The 15,018-nt window shown below is 48.8% G+C and overlaps 1 protein-coding gene across 1 annotated transcript; it reads right to left on the reverse strand.

Moving 5' to 3' along the window:
* Positions 1-813: 813 nt before the first annotated feature.
* RAB14 (RAB14, member RAS oncogene family) lies at positions 814-7,294 on the reverse strand. The gene is made up of 7 exons (XM_010161868.1): positions 7,239-7,294; positions 5,912-5,965; positions 4,310-4,487; positions 3,169-3,235; positions 2,268-2,355; positions 1,936-1,966; positions 814-1,592 (listed from the first exon to the last, which is right to left on the reverse strand). The coding sequence occupies exons 1-7, from the start codon at positions 7,288-7,290 to the stop codon at positions 1,415-1,417; spliced, it is 648 nt and encodes a 215-aa protein (XP_010160170.1). The 5' UTR covers positions 7,291-7,294; the 3' UTR covers positions 814-1,414.
* Positions 7,295-15,018: the final 7,724 nt, after the last annotated feature.

Here is a 15,018-nt window from a genome sequence, read left to right on the forward strand (position 1 = left end):
AAGAGTCCTGAAAACAGGGACGAGCCAGACACGACAGAGGGACAGCGCACAAGTCACCCCCATCCTCCCGCCCGCACATCCCAGCTGTGGCTCTTGTCTGACACTGACTGTACAATACTCTGGTACCACGGTTTTACACGCCCGAACCTGGGGTAGTTTTAGTGTCTAGAGAGAGATTTTAAGACTACTTTGCATTCTGAAGGCTGCAGTAAGACCGAGGTGGGACACCTGGCCGTGGTGAAGCACCTGCCCCCTCCTGTTCTTAAACAGCGATGCCTCAGGGGAGGTCACACCTGGCACAGGGAGCCCACACGGAGCTCAGCAACACCCGCACGGTCACCCCTCGAAGCGCCCGCCGCCCAGCGTTACAGGTCACAGCAGCACGAGGGAGGTGAAGGCCTGGCAAAGAAGCCCGAGGCTCAAAAGAAACCCTCCCAGGGGACTTCAGCGCAAAGTCCCCGGAGAGCACACGCACAATTCCAACCGTCCCGTTTGGCCTCTGAGCATTTGGGAAGCAACAGGTACAGAAGCGCAGGAGCCAGCCTTGGGCCGCGGCGCGAAGCCCGGACGGAAGCGGGTTAGCGCACCGCTGGCCGCGCAGAGCGGGGTTAACAAAGAGCGTAGATACAGCGCAGGGAGGAAGGACAGATTCCACTGGCGGGGGGGGGGCCCCCCCCCCCCCCCAGCCGCCCTCGCCAGCCCGACGGCCGGGCAAGGCGGGCACACGCGGGTCCCGCTGTACAAACGGGTGTGTTCTTACACGCTGCCCTAAGGCCAGTCATTTTCTTCATTAAAATCATATACACAGGCTGGATTTCACCGTTCGCTCAGTTCCTTCAAGTTTTATACATATTTACCTTCTGTTAACAAATGTAGGAGAAAAGTGGCAAAAAAATGACAGAAAGCATGAGCACAAGAGCGAAGGGATGGTTTCCCGCTGCGAGCCCCGACCCGCAGTACACACCCCAGGGAATTCTTCCGAGAACAGCACGCGAACAGGGAGCCCCCCGGAACCATTTCACAGCAAACCCCTTCTCCTTTGCTACGGACAGCTCTGAGGGGGAAGAAAGGCCAAAGGACCAGCCACTTAAACCGTACAAGACAAAGCCCTGCAACAGCGGGAAATCACGAGTCCAGCATCAGTGCTCAGTTTAAACCCGGTGACACTAGCACAAGGACAATCAAGGAGAAAGAAAACTTCTAGATTTACCATGCAGGAGAGGTTTTATTACTCTACTTGCCTTTGATAACCTGATTACATCTAAGGTTGTTTAGCAGTTTAGTACTGTGTTAAACTTGTCTCAGAGTTTGAATTAAACCCAGTAAGATGTACAGAGGACAGGGAAGCGGCCAAAAGCACCGCTTCCAACAGACAGAGGTGAAAGGTCAGAAGGGAGCCATGAAACAGAGGTCACTAGCAGCCGCAGCCTTCTCTCTGGGGCTGGGGTTCGCTGGTTAGTCGCCCCCCCTGCGGCGCCGACGGTTTGTGCTGTACTCCCGATTCTGCAGCGTTCAGATCCAGGCTCCCATCTTGGATGTTCTGGTAGATTTTCTTGGCAGCCTCCAGGAACGCGTCCTCCACGTTCTCCCCGCTACGAAGAGAGCGGCAGGAGTTACTCAGGGTCCGCTGCAGCAGGAAGGAATTCCCTCCGAGGGAAGGAATGGCGAACGGGGAACCACCCCCACCCCCTGTACACGCTCAAACGACCAGTTAAAACCAAAGCAGTTCAGTCAGACTGAACAAATCCGCCTGCAGTGGAGCGAGAGGTCTGCTTTCCAAGCCACCTTCGGTCAGAGCCGACGTGGCTGAAGCTGCCGCACACACCGCGCCAGGAACAAGGGTTTTCCTTTTCCCCGTACGCAACCCCTGCGGCTGCACTTCGCCAACACACCCCTCACCCAGCTCACCCGTTCCTCCGCACAAAAGCGACTTACGTTTTTGCACTTGCTTCAAGGAACAATAAACCTGTTCAGAAACAGAGGTTTGACAGTCAGCGCACAATGTACTTCCAACAGCCCCACGTCAGTCACACCGTGACCTTCCGAGTCCCCGCAAGACACTGACTTCATACTCCATGGTATTCTACGGCTACGTGAAGGCACCAACACACGGGCCGGTTTCCAGAACTCAGCCTGGCTTAGCTCTACCCGTCCTGTCTCAGGCACGGTGGGTGTCTGCACATCTACCATTACGCTACTGCTGGGGATCCCTTTAGCACTATCTTGTAGGAAAAGTATCAGCACAAGAGAAAAAAAAAAAGACACACCATTTTCTTCAGCAAATTGTTTGGCTTCTTCGTATGTAACATCCCGCTGTGCTTCCAGATCTGCTTTATTTCCTATGAGGATTATCACCTGGGTCCAAAGAGAGAAAGTTAGTCTGGGGAAAAGCCTCCTGGCTCTTTCGCTACCACCCTCCTCCTGACAGAGATGAAAGCCCAGCAGGACACAGGCAGAGGCTGACCCCAGATGACGCTGCTCTTAGCAGTGCCCCGCTGTCAAGTCAGGGACAGCATCTCCAGCTGCCCCTTCCGAACACTCTTCCCATGGGATGAGGAGGAGCAGCCCCCTCTTTATTTGTGGGAGATTTACTCTGAACCACTTCTGGTATCTGTTTCATCAGCTGCTAATCCAGCAGCACCTTTGCATTTTCTGTCCCAGAGAAGAGTCGTCCCACGAGCTTGGGGCGTTCAGGACAAGACTGAAGTCCTTGTGTGTCCAGGCACAGACCGACCTTCCCCCATCCCTCCAGGAGCCCTGCTCAGCTCTGGCTGAGGATCCCGTTTATATTCCCATGTAAGCAGAGGCAGCACTCCCCTCATCGCTGCCACACAGCAGTAACAACAGTAACGGTTTGCTCAGAGTTAACCCCAATTTTGTCCCCAGCTGCTGCAAACAGGCCCCCCGAAAGATGAGCAGCACGGGGCTTTGAGAAGCAGGCACTGCTTTCCTGCTCAGCATCCCACACTTCTGCTCCCGCTGCAGTAAGGGAAGAGTCACCGAGTGCTGCAGAATGGGAACTAAGGAGAGCTCGGAGCTAAGCAGGTGAGAAAACGCAGGCAGTTCCTTGCACAGAATCTGCTACTGCCGCAGATGCTTTGGCCGAAGCCTCCCACCTCTTGAAAGCAAGAGTGCTCTTCTAAGCAGGTTAAAAAAAGTCACACTTACAGTATTTGGATTGGTGAGGTTCCTTGCATCTGTCAGCCAGCTGCTTAAGTGATTATATGTACTTCTTCTGCAGAGAATCAAGCGAGAACGGTTTTAGAGACAGTATTCTTTAAAAACAGGTACGTGCCAACGGCACAGTCAGCACCCAGTAAACACACCGACATCTGTCGCCCCTGTTCTCCCCAGCCTCAGGACAAAGCAGCAGCATCTCGTCTGGACTCAGACCAAGGTTCCCTGCAACAAGTCAGTTTAGATCCACGGAGCAACTCTTCCCACACTGCGGAAGGGAGCAACTTGCACTTCCAGCGTGGGGCAGCCGGACTGTCTTCACACGGACAGCGCGGTGCACGGAACACGTGAAAGGGTCCCTGTCAGATACCCGCACCGAGCACTGTGGAGCGGAACAGCACGTTGGTAACAAACAGCGCGTGACGCTGCTTAAATCTGGGACAACAGAAATACCAGGACATACACCTGTATCTGCAGGGGGAAAAAAGGTGCTTAAAGGGTATCAGCGACAGCCCCAGAGGCAGATGGGAGACACGTGAAAGCAAAAGCATTCCGCATTGCACATCGGACTCCTCATTCGTTCGGCAGCACCTTTAATTCTCGTCTGTAGGAGGACGGGATAGCTGCTACGCAGCGCTCTTGCTGCGGGACCAGCCCCTGAGGGGGCCCAGAGTCAGGCTTCTGCAACGCTCTCACCGACACGAGTCGGCGAGGCACGGTTACGTACCCCTGCAGCAGAGGTAATACTCCCTCCTGTAACTACTCTAGAATACCCCTGCCAGGTGAGCAGGGTATCCACTGCCTCCCAGGAAGAGTCCAGGTACTGAAGAGGAGATTTAAGGGCAAAACCAGTTCTTTAGACAGTTTCAAGACAGGCAGGCAAGGCCTGAAACAGTAACATCCTCAGGTCCGTCAGCAGTGAGGTTTTCCAAGGAAAGCAGCTCACCTAATTCCCCACGTTTCATTTTCAGCTCTTTAAATACTTTTAGATGAAGAAGTGCGGTACGCTTCACGCCACAGGATACACATCCAGACAGAGCCCGTGAAGCCAAGGGGACAGGCAGGACCGTACGCGTACGGCTGCGGCACACGCAGCGCTACAACGCCAGAGGAACGGCCAGCAGCTCCTTACCTGGTGATGTCGTAGACCATGAGAGCTCCTGCTGCTCCTCTGTAGTAGCTTCGTGTGACAGCCCTGAATCTCTCTTGGCCTGCTGTATCCCAAATCTGTAGTTTAATTTTTTGGCCACTAACTTCAATTATTCTTGTGCCAAATTCAACACCAATTGTGTGGGGACAGTCCGCCATAACTGTCGTGGAAAACAAGAGCAAAGGTCAGATCTTTCTGGTGTAAGTTCTCCTTGCTACAAAGATGCTGCTATCACCAGTTCTCAGCTCGCTCTACCAGACTTTCAGTCCCTAAGAAAGCACTTTTACAGCTACAGTTCCCAAACCGTATCACTTAGCCAGAAAGAAATGAAGTATTCCCTGAACTGCTGCTAGCGTGTCAACAGTTACGGAACTCCTCGCCTCCTCGACGCAGGCACACTGCTGCTGCCTGGCCGCATATACCCGAGGGTGTCGAGTCAGCTAAGTCTCATCTACCCCTGCAGAAACAGTTAACTAGTTTACTGCAGCGGGAAAATGTAACTTCTGGGGAATTACTGACAGACAGTGAAGTCTATAACAGCTTCGAAAACAAATATCCAAGAGGGTAATAGCATAACTGTCCACAGGGAAAGGCCAGTTCCGTAAGTAGCTACGGACACAGCAAATCAAAACCCAAAAGGCATCTTTCTAGTTGCAATAAACTCATCTTAATGAGCTCATCCTTAAGAAAGATGAAGGAGAGAAAGGGTGAGGACCGAGCCAGGCTGCCTACAGCGAGTGACGGTCTGTTGGCACCTTCGGCTGTCCCGCTTCAGCTCAATGCTGACAACAGTTTGACTGTATGCGAAGCAGCATTTGAAGAATCGCCTGATACTGGATTTTAATTAAAAGCAACAGTTAAACCATCCTATTTTTACCAGAAAACAGAAACACTTTAAACCGTAGCTCCTACCCACTTACTGCCACGTCCCGAGTTCGTCACGGTGAAGACGAACTTTGCACTAATAAATACCTACAGGCTTATCCACTGAGCGCGAGCTCCACGGAGTCGTAGGAGCCGGCAGCCAACACAAGCTCCAGCGGAACACACGTGAGGAATGGAAGTTAGTTCTTAGTTGGTTGTGACAGCATACAGAAAGAGGGTGCAGGCTGCAGTAAGCCTCAGACAGCCTCACACAGGGCAGTCCCAGAGTCATGAGTCACGGCAGCGAGCGTGCCACGATGCTACTTAAGTCAGCAAAAAGCCAAAAGAAAAGTGAATCTTTTTTCTTACTGAAGTCCTTAAAAGCACTAAAAAATCCCTTTGGACCGCTCTGTGTTCAAGCTACACCAATACTGAACACTTGCACGTTTCAGGCAAGAAATCTGACTTTGTTTCACATCAAGATTCCCCAGAAAAGCTGTAAAAACCAGCCAGTCTCCCCACTGGTCACAGGTAGGGCTGACTGGAGCGGCAGTTTCGCCGTCACCGCGTCCGCATTCTGCTTCTACATCTGCAGGGGTCGAAAAAATAATCCAACCACGTGCAAGAGCCGCCCCCACAGATTAAAACGGACGCTGCAGCGAGCTCACGCACAAGGGGAGCCAAGAGGCAGGGAAGAGGGGTGCGAACTGAAATACTCACACTTCTTTTCTGTAAACTGATGAAGCAAACAGGACTTTCCTACGCCCATGTCGCCTGTTACGGAAAGAACGGTTAATGTGACACCACATCACATCGACAAGGTCATTTTCTTCACCCCACACAAGGAACGGTACAGACAGGCGGCACTTCCTTCCCCGGCCCAGCGCTGACACCTGGCTACAGCCCTCAGATTTACCAACTCCTGCACCGGTTTTGGTAACAGGTACAGGCTTGGAAGCAAGGGCGGAGCAGAAAACTCAGAAGAGAAGTTTAGTACTGATTTTACAACTGTATCTCACAAGGTTTTGAGAAGCAGATCTGTAAGAAAACGAAGGGTAAAATACGGCTGTTGGGTGTTTTTCCTGCTCCTGTCTTACCTGCAGTTACTGGTAAGGACAAATAATAGCGACAGCCAAGCAGAACACACCAAAAACTGCTTCGCTTCCACAGTGCTGACAGCGAGAACTCTTAAGAACCAACTTTTCAGCAGGCTGACGCTGTCAGGGCAGCCCGGGTTACAAACCATTACAGTATCATTTACACCTACACAAGATCATTAAAAATTAAACAATTAACAGCAAGACCAGTTCTTCCAGGATGCTAATAAATGCCATCAAGTCCCTGACTAAACAGCCCAGGGAGCTGCAGCTAAGAGCAACACTGACACACAAAAGCAGAGCCTGACAGAGGCTTAGCAGCCTGTCTGAAGCCATGATTCCAGCTAGTACTCACGTCTTCGACACAGATTCTAAAACCTTTGAGACCAACGATGCAAACTGCTGCAATAATCCTGAACCAACACATCCCAGTTGTCTTGATTCCCATTACAGTTTTTCTCCATTTCCAATAGATTTAGCAATTTTTCTAAATATAAACTTGATTAAGGGAGAAAGGGACCTTGTGCACACGTTTCTAAAGGGCCTTTTTCTGGTGCTATGCAGAGGGCTAAGCATTATGGCTCCAACAGGGACGATACTCAGGAATACTGAAGTATGTCCAGAACAGTAATTTTTGACAGCAGCTCAGCAATAAAGTGAACTCAGGGCAGGCAGCAGGACTTGCCCTCGCTCCCAGTTCACTTGCCACCAGTCCGTCACGCAGCTCCCGTTCTGTGGCACACAAGGGCATTCTCCTTCATACAGTCAGCTGCAGAAGCTTTGGAGAAGCCTGGTGAGCTGTGAAGGGCTGAGGTTAAACAAGGAACTCCTGAAGGGATCAGGACCGTACGGCAGGGAGCATGCAAGTCAGCAACAGCTCAGCCGCAGGTTTGGGGGTAGGCGGTCACGCACGCACGTGTGGACACAGGCGTGTGCCCGGCGGTACTTACCAATGATGATGTACTTAAAGATGTAGGAGTAGTTGTAAGGTGCAGTTGCCATTGTGGCACTGAAACAAAAAAAAAAAATTGAACACGTCAGAACTGCTATTTGTTCAAACTCAACCCAATTTGTTCATGTAAGCAAACGAAACCCCTTCCCTCCCCCCGCAATTACCCTTCCACAGGTGAAGTTTCTGTGTACCTCCCCCCAGTCACTGCATTAGTGCCATTCAGCACAACTCCCCTGTCATTTCCTCTGAACCCCTCCGAGTAAGGCCTCCAAGTACACACATGCTCTGCGCTGTATCAATACTCATTCCATTTTATGCAGAAAGACTTAAAGCTACTGAAAAGCTCCAGTAGGTTCTGGCTTTGTGCAGCCACCGAGTGGACAAGCACTCGCTCGCCAAAGAGCTGATACCCAGGCTGAAAGTAAAATGTGACTGCAAAAGAAAAACCTGAAGAGGTTTAACAAAACCAGCAATTGGGAACTGTTACCTCACACTGTTGAGGCTTGCCACAGGAACAAAGGAAACAGTGCAGCTTGCACCAAACAGCTGAGAATTACTTAAAAAGTCAGCACAAGAATGCTGCAGGGGCCGTGACCGGGGTCTGGGCTGCTTGCTACATGTCTGTGTTAGAAACGTGGCACAAGCCACAAATCAGATGTTCAGGAAGTTAGTTAACATCTCTGTGGCTCTGTCAGCACAGTAACATCCCAGCAAGGTTTCCAGTCTCTCTCTTTTTCTTAAATACACTTCACTGACCTGGTAAGATTTACTCGCTAATCTACGCTCTCGAGTGGATTTAAGTGATTTCCAGTCTCTTTTCCTTAAATACACTTCACTGACCTGGTAAGATTTACTCGCTAATCTACGCTCTCGAGTGGATTTAAGTGACAGCCAAAATCGCACTGGGTTAAGTACTTCCAATATGCCAGAGTTTTCCCATGCTTTCCTGGAGTGGAAAAGGAGGAAGTAGAACTGGCTTCAGTTGTATAAACCTGCAAGGAGTAATAGCTGGCTAACCCACTAATACGTCAATTAACCAGGATTACAAGTCTACGCAGGCCAGATACTGCCAGTTAACAAAGGATACAAAATGCCCACTTTTGTCCCAGGTTTTAAGTTGAACTGGATCAGGTGTGATCAGCTAAGCAAGTGGAAAATTTCTACCAGGAATTCACCATTTCCTTGGCTGCTCCCGCATGGCAGATAGCCGGCCATTAGAAAAGCACAGTACTTCTTTATCAAGAACATGGCTTTTGCACAGAAGCCTTCCTAGGCTGTCATGTGCCATCCACATGACAAGTGAAACCAGCACTGTGGAGGAATAAAGATGGGGGGAAGCTTACAAGCCTGTAACTTCCCAAAAGCAAAATATTGTTTCCTCGACCACAATTAATCCGTAACAGCGAACTGGAGTCACGAGAGAAGGTGACTGACAACAAATCTCTTTCACAGTACACAGCCAGCAGCCTCCGCTTCGCAGCGGAGGTTCAAAGCAAATGCTCTTATCTAGACCTTGGAGGGGGAACAACTCCAAGAGGCAGTTAAGAAGGGTTTACTGTGTGCCAGTCGCTGGTCTGCACCTCGCCTTTCCTCCACGCTTGGCTCGCGATACGGAAACTCAAGTCCTTCTATCCCCAGCAGCATGCAAAGCATCTATGCTAAGCCCTGTACACACTCAGTTCTAGTAAACCAAGTTTAATCCGAGACAGTAAACAAAAGACAACTTTGGACAGCAATTGTTGTATGTATTCCACACCGCGTGCTGCACAGGTTCCAACAACAGTCATTTCCGCCAAGGAAATGCCAGAGGAAACTCTTCTGGCTGTAGCAGAGGGAAGTCTCACACTGCTGTCCCACACCGACCTACTCAGTCTCTGGCAAATAACCGCTCAGTGCCCGCTCGTCATCGCTGTACGCGGTAAGAATTCATATCCACCACTGAAAAGGCTCTGCCAGCAACTCCACTGCCTTATCTCCCGGAAGATTCCGGTTACAGCATCAACTCCAGTACGTGCACTGATTATTTTACACAGCGTAGAGACAAGTAACTGCTCCGCACCGAGCTCAGAGTTACTTGTCACTGTGGAAACAGCCACTACTACAGCGTGTTCCTCCCTTCTCCAGCACGTCCCAATCACAGAGATGTTCAGAGCATCTTCCTATCCCAGCCGCTTGCTCCTACACATACTGAACTTGCCTCTTGCTTTCTGAGCTAAGCTAGGAGGAGTCTGCGCGCACACAAGGCTAAACTGGAGGATTACAAGGTACATAAGCGGAAATACAAAAAAAAAGGCAGGAAAAGGCCAACTTCTACATGCAAGTACTTAAGGACGACAGCGTGAACCATAGGGCACGGGTGCTACAGCTACAGCCACAACAGAGAAGGTGAAGACACAGCGCACTATTGCACATCATCTCTTTAGAGTTTTGCTGCATGTAACAGGTGGGGGAACACGTCCTGCTACCCCAGCTTGTCAGCAGCACCAGAGGTGAGGAAGACTTTGTGAAGACCGGACAAGCAAGGAACTCAGTGCAGGCTATCGGAAATACAAAAAAAGAAAAGGCAGGAAAAGGCCAATTTCTACATGCAAGTACTTAAGGAGGACAGCGTGAACCATAGGGCATGGGTGCTACAGCCACAACAGAGAAGGTGAAGACACAGCGCACTATTGCACATCATCTCTTTAGAGTTTTGCTGCATGTAACAGGCGGGGGAACATGGCCTGCTACCCCAGCTTGTCAGCAGCACCGGAGGCGAGGAAGACTTTGTGAAGACCGGACAAGCCAGGAACTCAGTGCAGGCTATATCACTAACTGAATTTGAAGTCAGCCTCTTCGCTGGAATCCTTACTGCTACACATCCATCTCTCTTTATCTGACAGACTGATTTTGCTTGCCAAGGTACGTCAGTTTTTATAATACTCTAAGTTACAAAGCCTTAACTATGCTATTTCAATATAAAAGAAACTGTCACTGCTTTGCAACATATGCATCAAAATCAGTTCCCACTTCAAAGTGAGAGTTAGGAAACCAAATTCTGTGCTTGGCAACAAAGTCTGCTAAGAAATCTGAGAAACAGGTGGGAAGGGAGGACTAACTTCAAGCCACGTCCCACTGTTAAGACCTCACCCTCGTTCTCACAGTGCCATTAGGCCCCCAGAGGAGGTGAGAGATACCGCACACACGTACAGCCAGATTAGCGTGCTCCCTCCACAGCCTCCAGAAACCAACCGTTAACAGCAATACCAATAAATTCACCCACACGACCTTCTAGACTTTCTCTCAAGCCCCGGAGTTGCTGGAGACTTTATTGTCTCTGACAGACGTATATGCTGAAAGCTTCCAGAAACACGGGCATGAAGCTTAAACACGATTTCTGGAGTTCCACTGGAAAATAAAGCAACACCCTGGTATTACATTTATTCCAAGGGTCATGTTACAGAAAAGATTCTGACTTACCCCAAATTATTAGTAAAGGTCAGGAATCTTTTCTGGAGAACAGAGGACTTCTTTAAAAAGAAAAAAACCACCACCCCAACAATCAGAACTTTTAAACACTCCAATTCCAGTAAGGCTAAGCAGGAATCCAAAGTCTTGGATTGTACTCGTGTTGGAATAAAACTGATATTCCAGAAGGACTCTGTGCTGAAGTGGAGGAAATAAGTGCAACAAACTAAACACAGACGCCGTGGTGAGAATTCAGCCTTAGAAAAGTCACAATCTCAGCATTTACTACAAACGAGAAGGAAGTCTAGACCAGCCGGGTGCACAGCAGGATTTCGTACACACAGAAATGCCAGCTGCACCTTCGTGCAAGGGGTTAACGTATGTCGATAACATCAGCCTTCTCCAGAACCTGGAGTTCCCCCTCTGCTTCACAGCCCCCTGATCCAGACAAGTCAATCTTCATAGTCTTCACCCCAAACAGGGTTGGGGTTTTCCTCTCGGGAGAGCAAAGGGGTAAGAACTGCGGGACTGAGAAAGTCGCACGTCAGGATCTGTGACTCCCCTTCAGCCACTGCTGACATCATACACCAAGTTAACCAACTGTGAATTTACTGTTAACAGAAAGTAAAAGAAGTGTAGTCTGGAAGCTTGTTCTACCTCCCATCTTTCTTCTGGGAAAGTCTACCAACACAGAACCAGCTTTGGCTCCCCTGTCAGAGGTAACACTTCCCAGAGCCAAGAGCAGTATTTCAGGATGGCAACTAGCCAGAGCATCACACTGCACTATACTCGGATTGCTGCTGGTTTCAGAGCCTGTACAATTAACTTCTGTATTACAGTTAGCAGTAGAAATTTTACAGGGAACAGTGTCACCACAAGCCATTTTCCAGAGATCAGCTTATCCCCTAGAGGCTTTTTTTTAATAAAAAGTCAAAGATGACCTTAATGAGATACGAGTACACCTACATTTCCTCCTCTAATCAACAAGCACTACACAGGTATTTTGACATCTCACCAAGTATCAGCACACATCTGTACAAAGTGGGATAAGGCTGTGCTAGGCATGTTGCCCTAACATTCTTTATCAGAACAATGAAACTGTAAATATCATATCCATACCAGCCTCTGTCAGACCCAGGCAGTTCCTTCTAGCTCAACTCAAGGACAGTCGATTTTAACTCTTCACTGGCTATCACTTGCATACATTTCATAGCTGTCTGCTCAGCCACAAGTATGCTATTAGAAGAGACTAGAACCTGTATGCACATGGTATTAACCACGTGGCCTAACAGAACATCAGCTGGCCAATCCACACAGAGATGATACCTCTGAAAACAGCTATCGGCTTCAACCTCAGGACTGTCTAATTATTACAGGTTCCCCTTAAAAACATATCACTGTGCAGCCAGGACCACTGTTTGGTTAGTCTGAAGTAAGAGGCATTTTGTATCTCATCTGGCCATCCAGGTGTTCTTTTGGTCATTCCTCAAGGACATGCAACAGGAAAGTGTCTCATGGTTGAAGTCCAGGTCCCCTCTAGAAAAGGCAATGCCACCGTACCATTCCTTTCATGAACTGAAACAACTTTTCACGTGCTGTTAGTATTTTCATTTGGAAGAAAATATGAACTGCATCCAAGGGGAACGGTATGCAACCCAGAACTATGATTTAGAACAGCTTTAAGATCTCTACACAAGATGAGTAGGCAGTTACCCTCTTCCCAAGGCATAGTCTTCCTCCTCTTCCCTGAGTATTTACTTGGATGTTAGTGAACGCTGAGAAGAGATCAATAAGGGGGAGCAGAATCAGGGTGAGGTAAAACTGTTTCAATTATAGCTGCACTATTCCCCTGATGGAGACTTTTGTCAGGCACACAAAACAATGCAGTCTAACTGGTACCTTACTTCAGTAGGCTGCTAGAAACACAGTCAGTAATGGCTTCAGTTGTGGTCTTCTGTAAAAATCACACCATACTGGAAGGTAATAACAGTTTTGTTATCAATTAATACACCCAAGCAGTGAATTCCCCCAAGTCTGTTATCCATATGAGGTCTATGAGATCAATTACAATTACATTTCATTGTGGTTCTACCCCTCCACACACCAGGGACATTTAGGTCTTCCTAAACATATCAACATCCCGGCCCTCATTAAAATGATGGCCCACAGCCTCCCTGGTCAGTCTGTTTACTTTTGCAGGCTTGTCTGTATAAAGCCCTCTTCTGAGGCTGATCCTCAAGAACTCTCAGCAGAACTCTCAGCCATCCTCTCTTGCTGTCCCCATCTGGATTTCATTAAAGCACCCAGTTAGCACAGGACAGTACATTTGGCTGAACTGATCCTTGATCAGACAGCAGCCCAGCAAGCTTCTTATGATCTGCTGCTGAAGATCGCTTCACATTTCCTTATTGTTTCCATGTCCAGTTATTCTCCTCTGAAAGCACGAGGCCTGCATGCTACTGGGCTCAGGCTAACAGGCTTCAGCTGTGCAGAGCCCGGTTTCAAGCTGTTCTGGAAGAAACGCGTTTGCGATATTCTTTAATCATGTAAGAGACCTTAACTGAGCCTGAGGCCTAGTGAGCATTTCTAAAGGCTTCACAGGCTTTGCCTCCCTTCCCATATGAGAGCTTTGACTATAATTATTTTTAAATCAAGGATACATCCCATCCCATCTCCACTTTCTGACTTTTCTCAACAACGACCCAGACATACACAGTGCTGGTTATCCTCTTAATGGTTTCATATCCTGCTCCATTAAGTTCCTCCATTTTGTTTCCTAAACTTCCTGCATTTATGCACACACCCCTCACTTCTTACCAACCACACCCTAGCACCACAGCTACATTAAATACTGCATACCTGTCCTCATCAGGAAGGGCACTTTCTCAGATGTCCACTCTCTCAGCCATAGTTCTTTATATCCTCATTTATCCTATTTTCCTCTTCCTACAAAACAGTTTAACCTGTAGCACATGTCTGCGTTCGCTGCAGGAGAACCAAGTTGCAGAGGTATCAGATAAGTTTAGGGACTGTGTATACAGAAACCAGAAGAGTTTTGTTGTCAGCCTAACAACATCTAACCGTCTGCAGCCACCACCTTGGCAAACACAAGTCACAAACATTCTAGAGCAAAATTAAGTAAAGCCTACCCCCCTTGCTTCAGAAAGGCATTGCCAACGACAGCAAATCATAGGCAGGTTCCATCAGATGCACAGGAGTAAGCAAGGAATTTTAAAAGATCTATTTACATTTTAAATCCTAGTACCTCCAGTACAACAGGTTTGTTTTCAAACTGCGGTCCTTCACAGTAACTTTTTTGTTATTCATAAAAATAGGCACTTCCACTTTTCACTCAGATTTATGACATTTTCAAGCCTCTATAGGAAGTTAGAAAATTCCTTTCTAATCCACGTTAAACTATGTGGTATTTACTTATTAAGTCCCCCAGAGTTGGGATTTTCTTCCCGCTCCTAAGCAATGCCCAAGCACAAGAGGCCCTCAACCCAAACCATGACAGAAATTAATCCCCAAACCAATGCATTCCATGTGGTAACACCTGGCTACTGGAAAAGTTACGACTTCTGACTTGGGGTGTGAAGTGATTCAGGACACAGACAACCTGAGTGAGTGTTGTTCACAAAAGGGTGCTTTCACCTCTGTGAAAAAACACCATACAATACCACAGAACCCCTGTGTTTGAGAGGCCTAAAAAGCAAAGCCCACATCGAGTAACCTCCAGAGTAAGAGCTGTCAGAGACCCCAGTGCAGACAGACAGCTCCCTGGCCTGACTGCAAGGATAATTCAGTACAATTTTAATTCAAAAGCTTCCAGGGATGTTACAGAAACCCAAGGAGTGCACTGCAGACAGGTAATTACACAACCAGGCAGAAGAACTTCATTCTTCCGTTTAGCCCAAAGAAGCACTGACAAAACAAAACAGAGAACAAGCCTAGAGGAGTTTTGTCACTCTCTCCACTAGGAAGTGGCCTCTCCACAGCCCTCATGGAAGTTATTTTTCTGTCCAACTTCATGACAGCACTGGCCACCTAAGGAGCAGAGCGCAGATGACTGCACCCTGGTCACACACACAGTATAACGCATGCATACAGCCAACACCCTACGTGCTGCTGCAACAAGTAGCAGGGGGCACACGCACAGGTATAGTACGCGATGCTGGCGTGTTACACAGGCAGTGAGCAGCGCAGAGGAGCAATGGGAGGCGGCGGTGACAAACAGCGCAGCAGCGGCCTAGCTCCTGCCCAGGCAGCCTCACCCTCCTCCGCCCCAGACGGACGGTAGGACCCCTCCCCTTCCTGCCCGCCGTCGGAGC

This window comes from Eurypyga helias, unplaced genomic scaffold (assembly GCF_000690775.1).
Source record: "Eurypyga helias isolate BGI_N326 unplaced genomic scaffold, ASM69077v1 scaffold4362, whole genome shotgun sequence".
In the NCBI taxonomy this organism is placed as follows: domain Eukaryota; kingdom Metazoa; phylum Chordata; class Aves; order Eurypygiformes; family Eurypygidae; genus Eurypyga; species Eurypyga helias.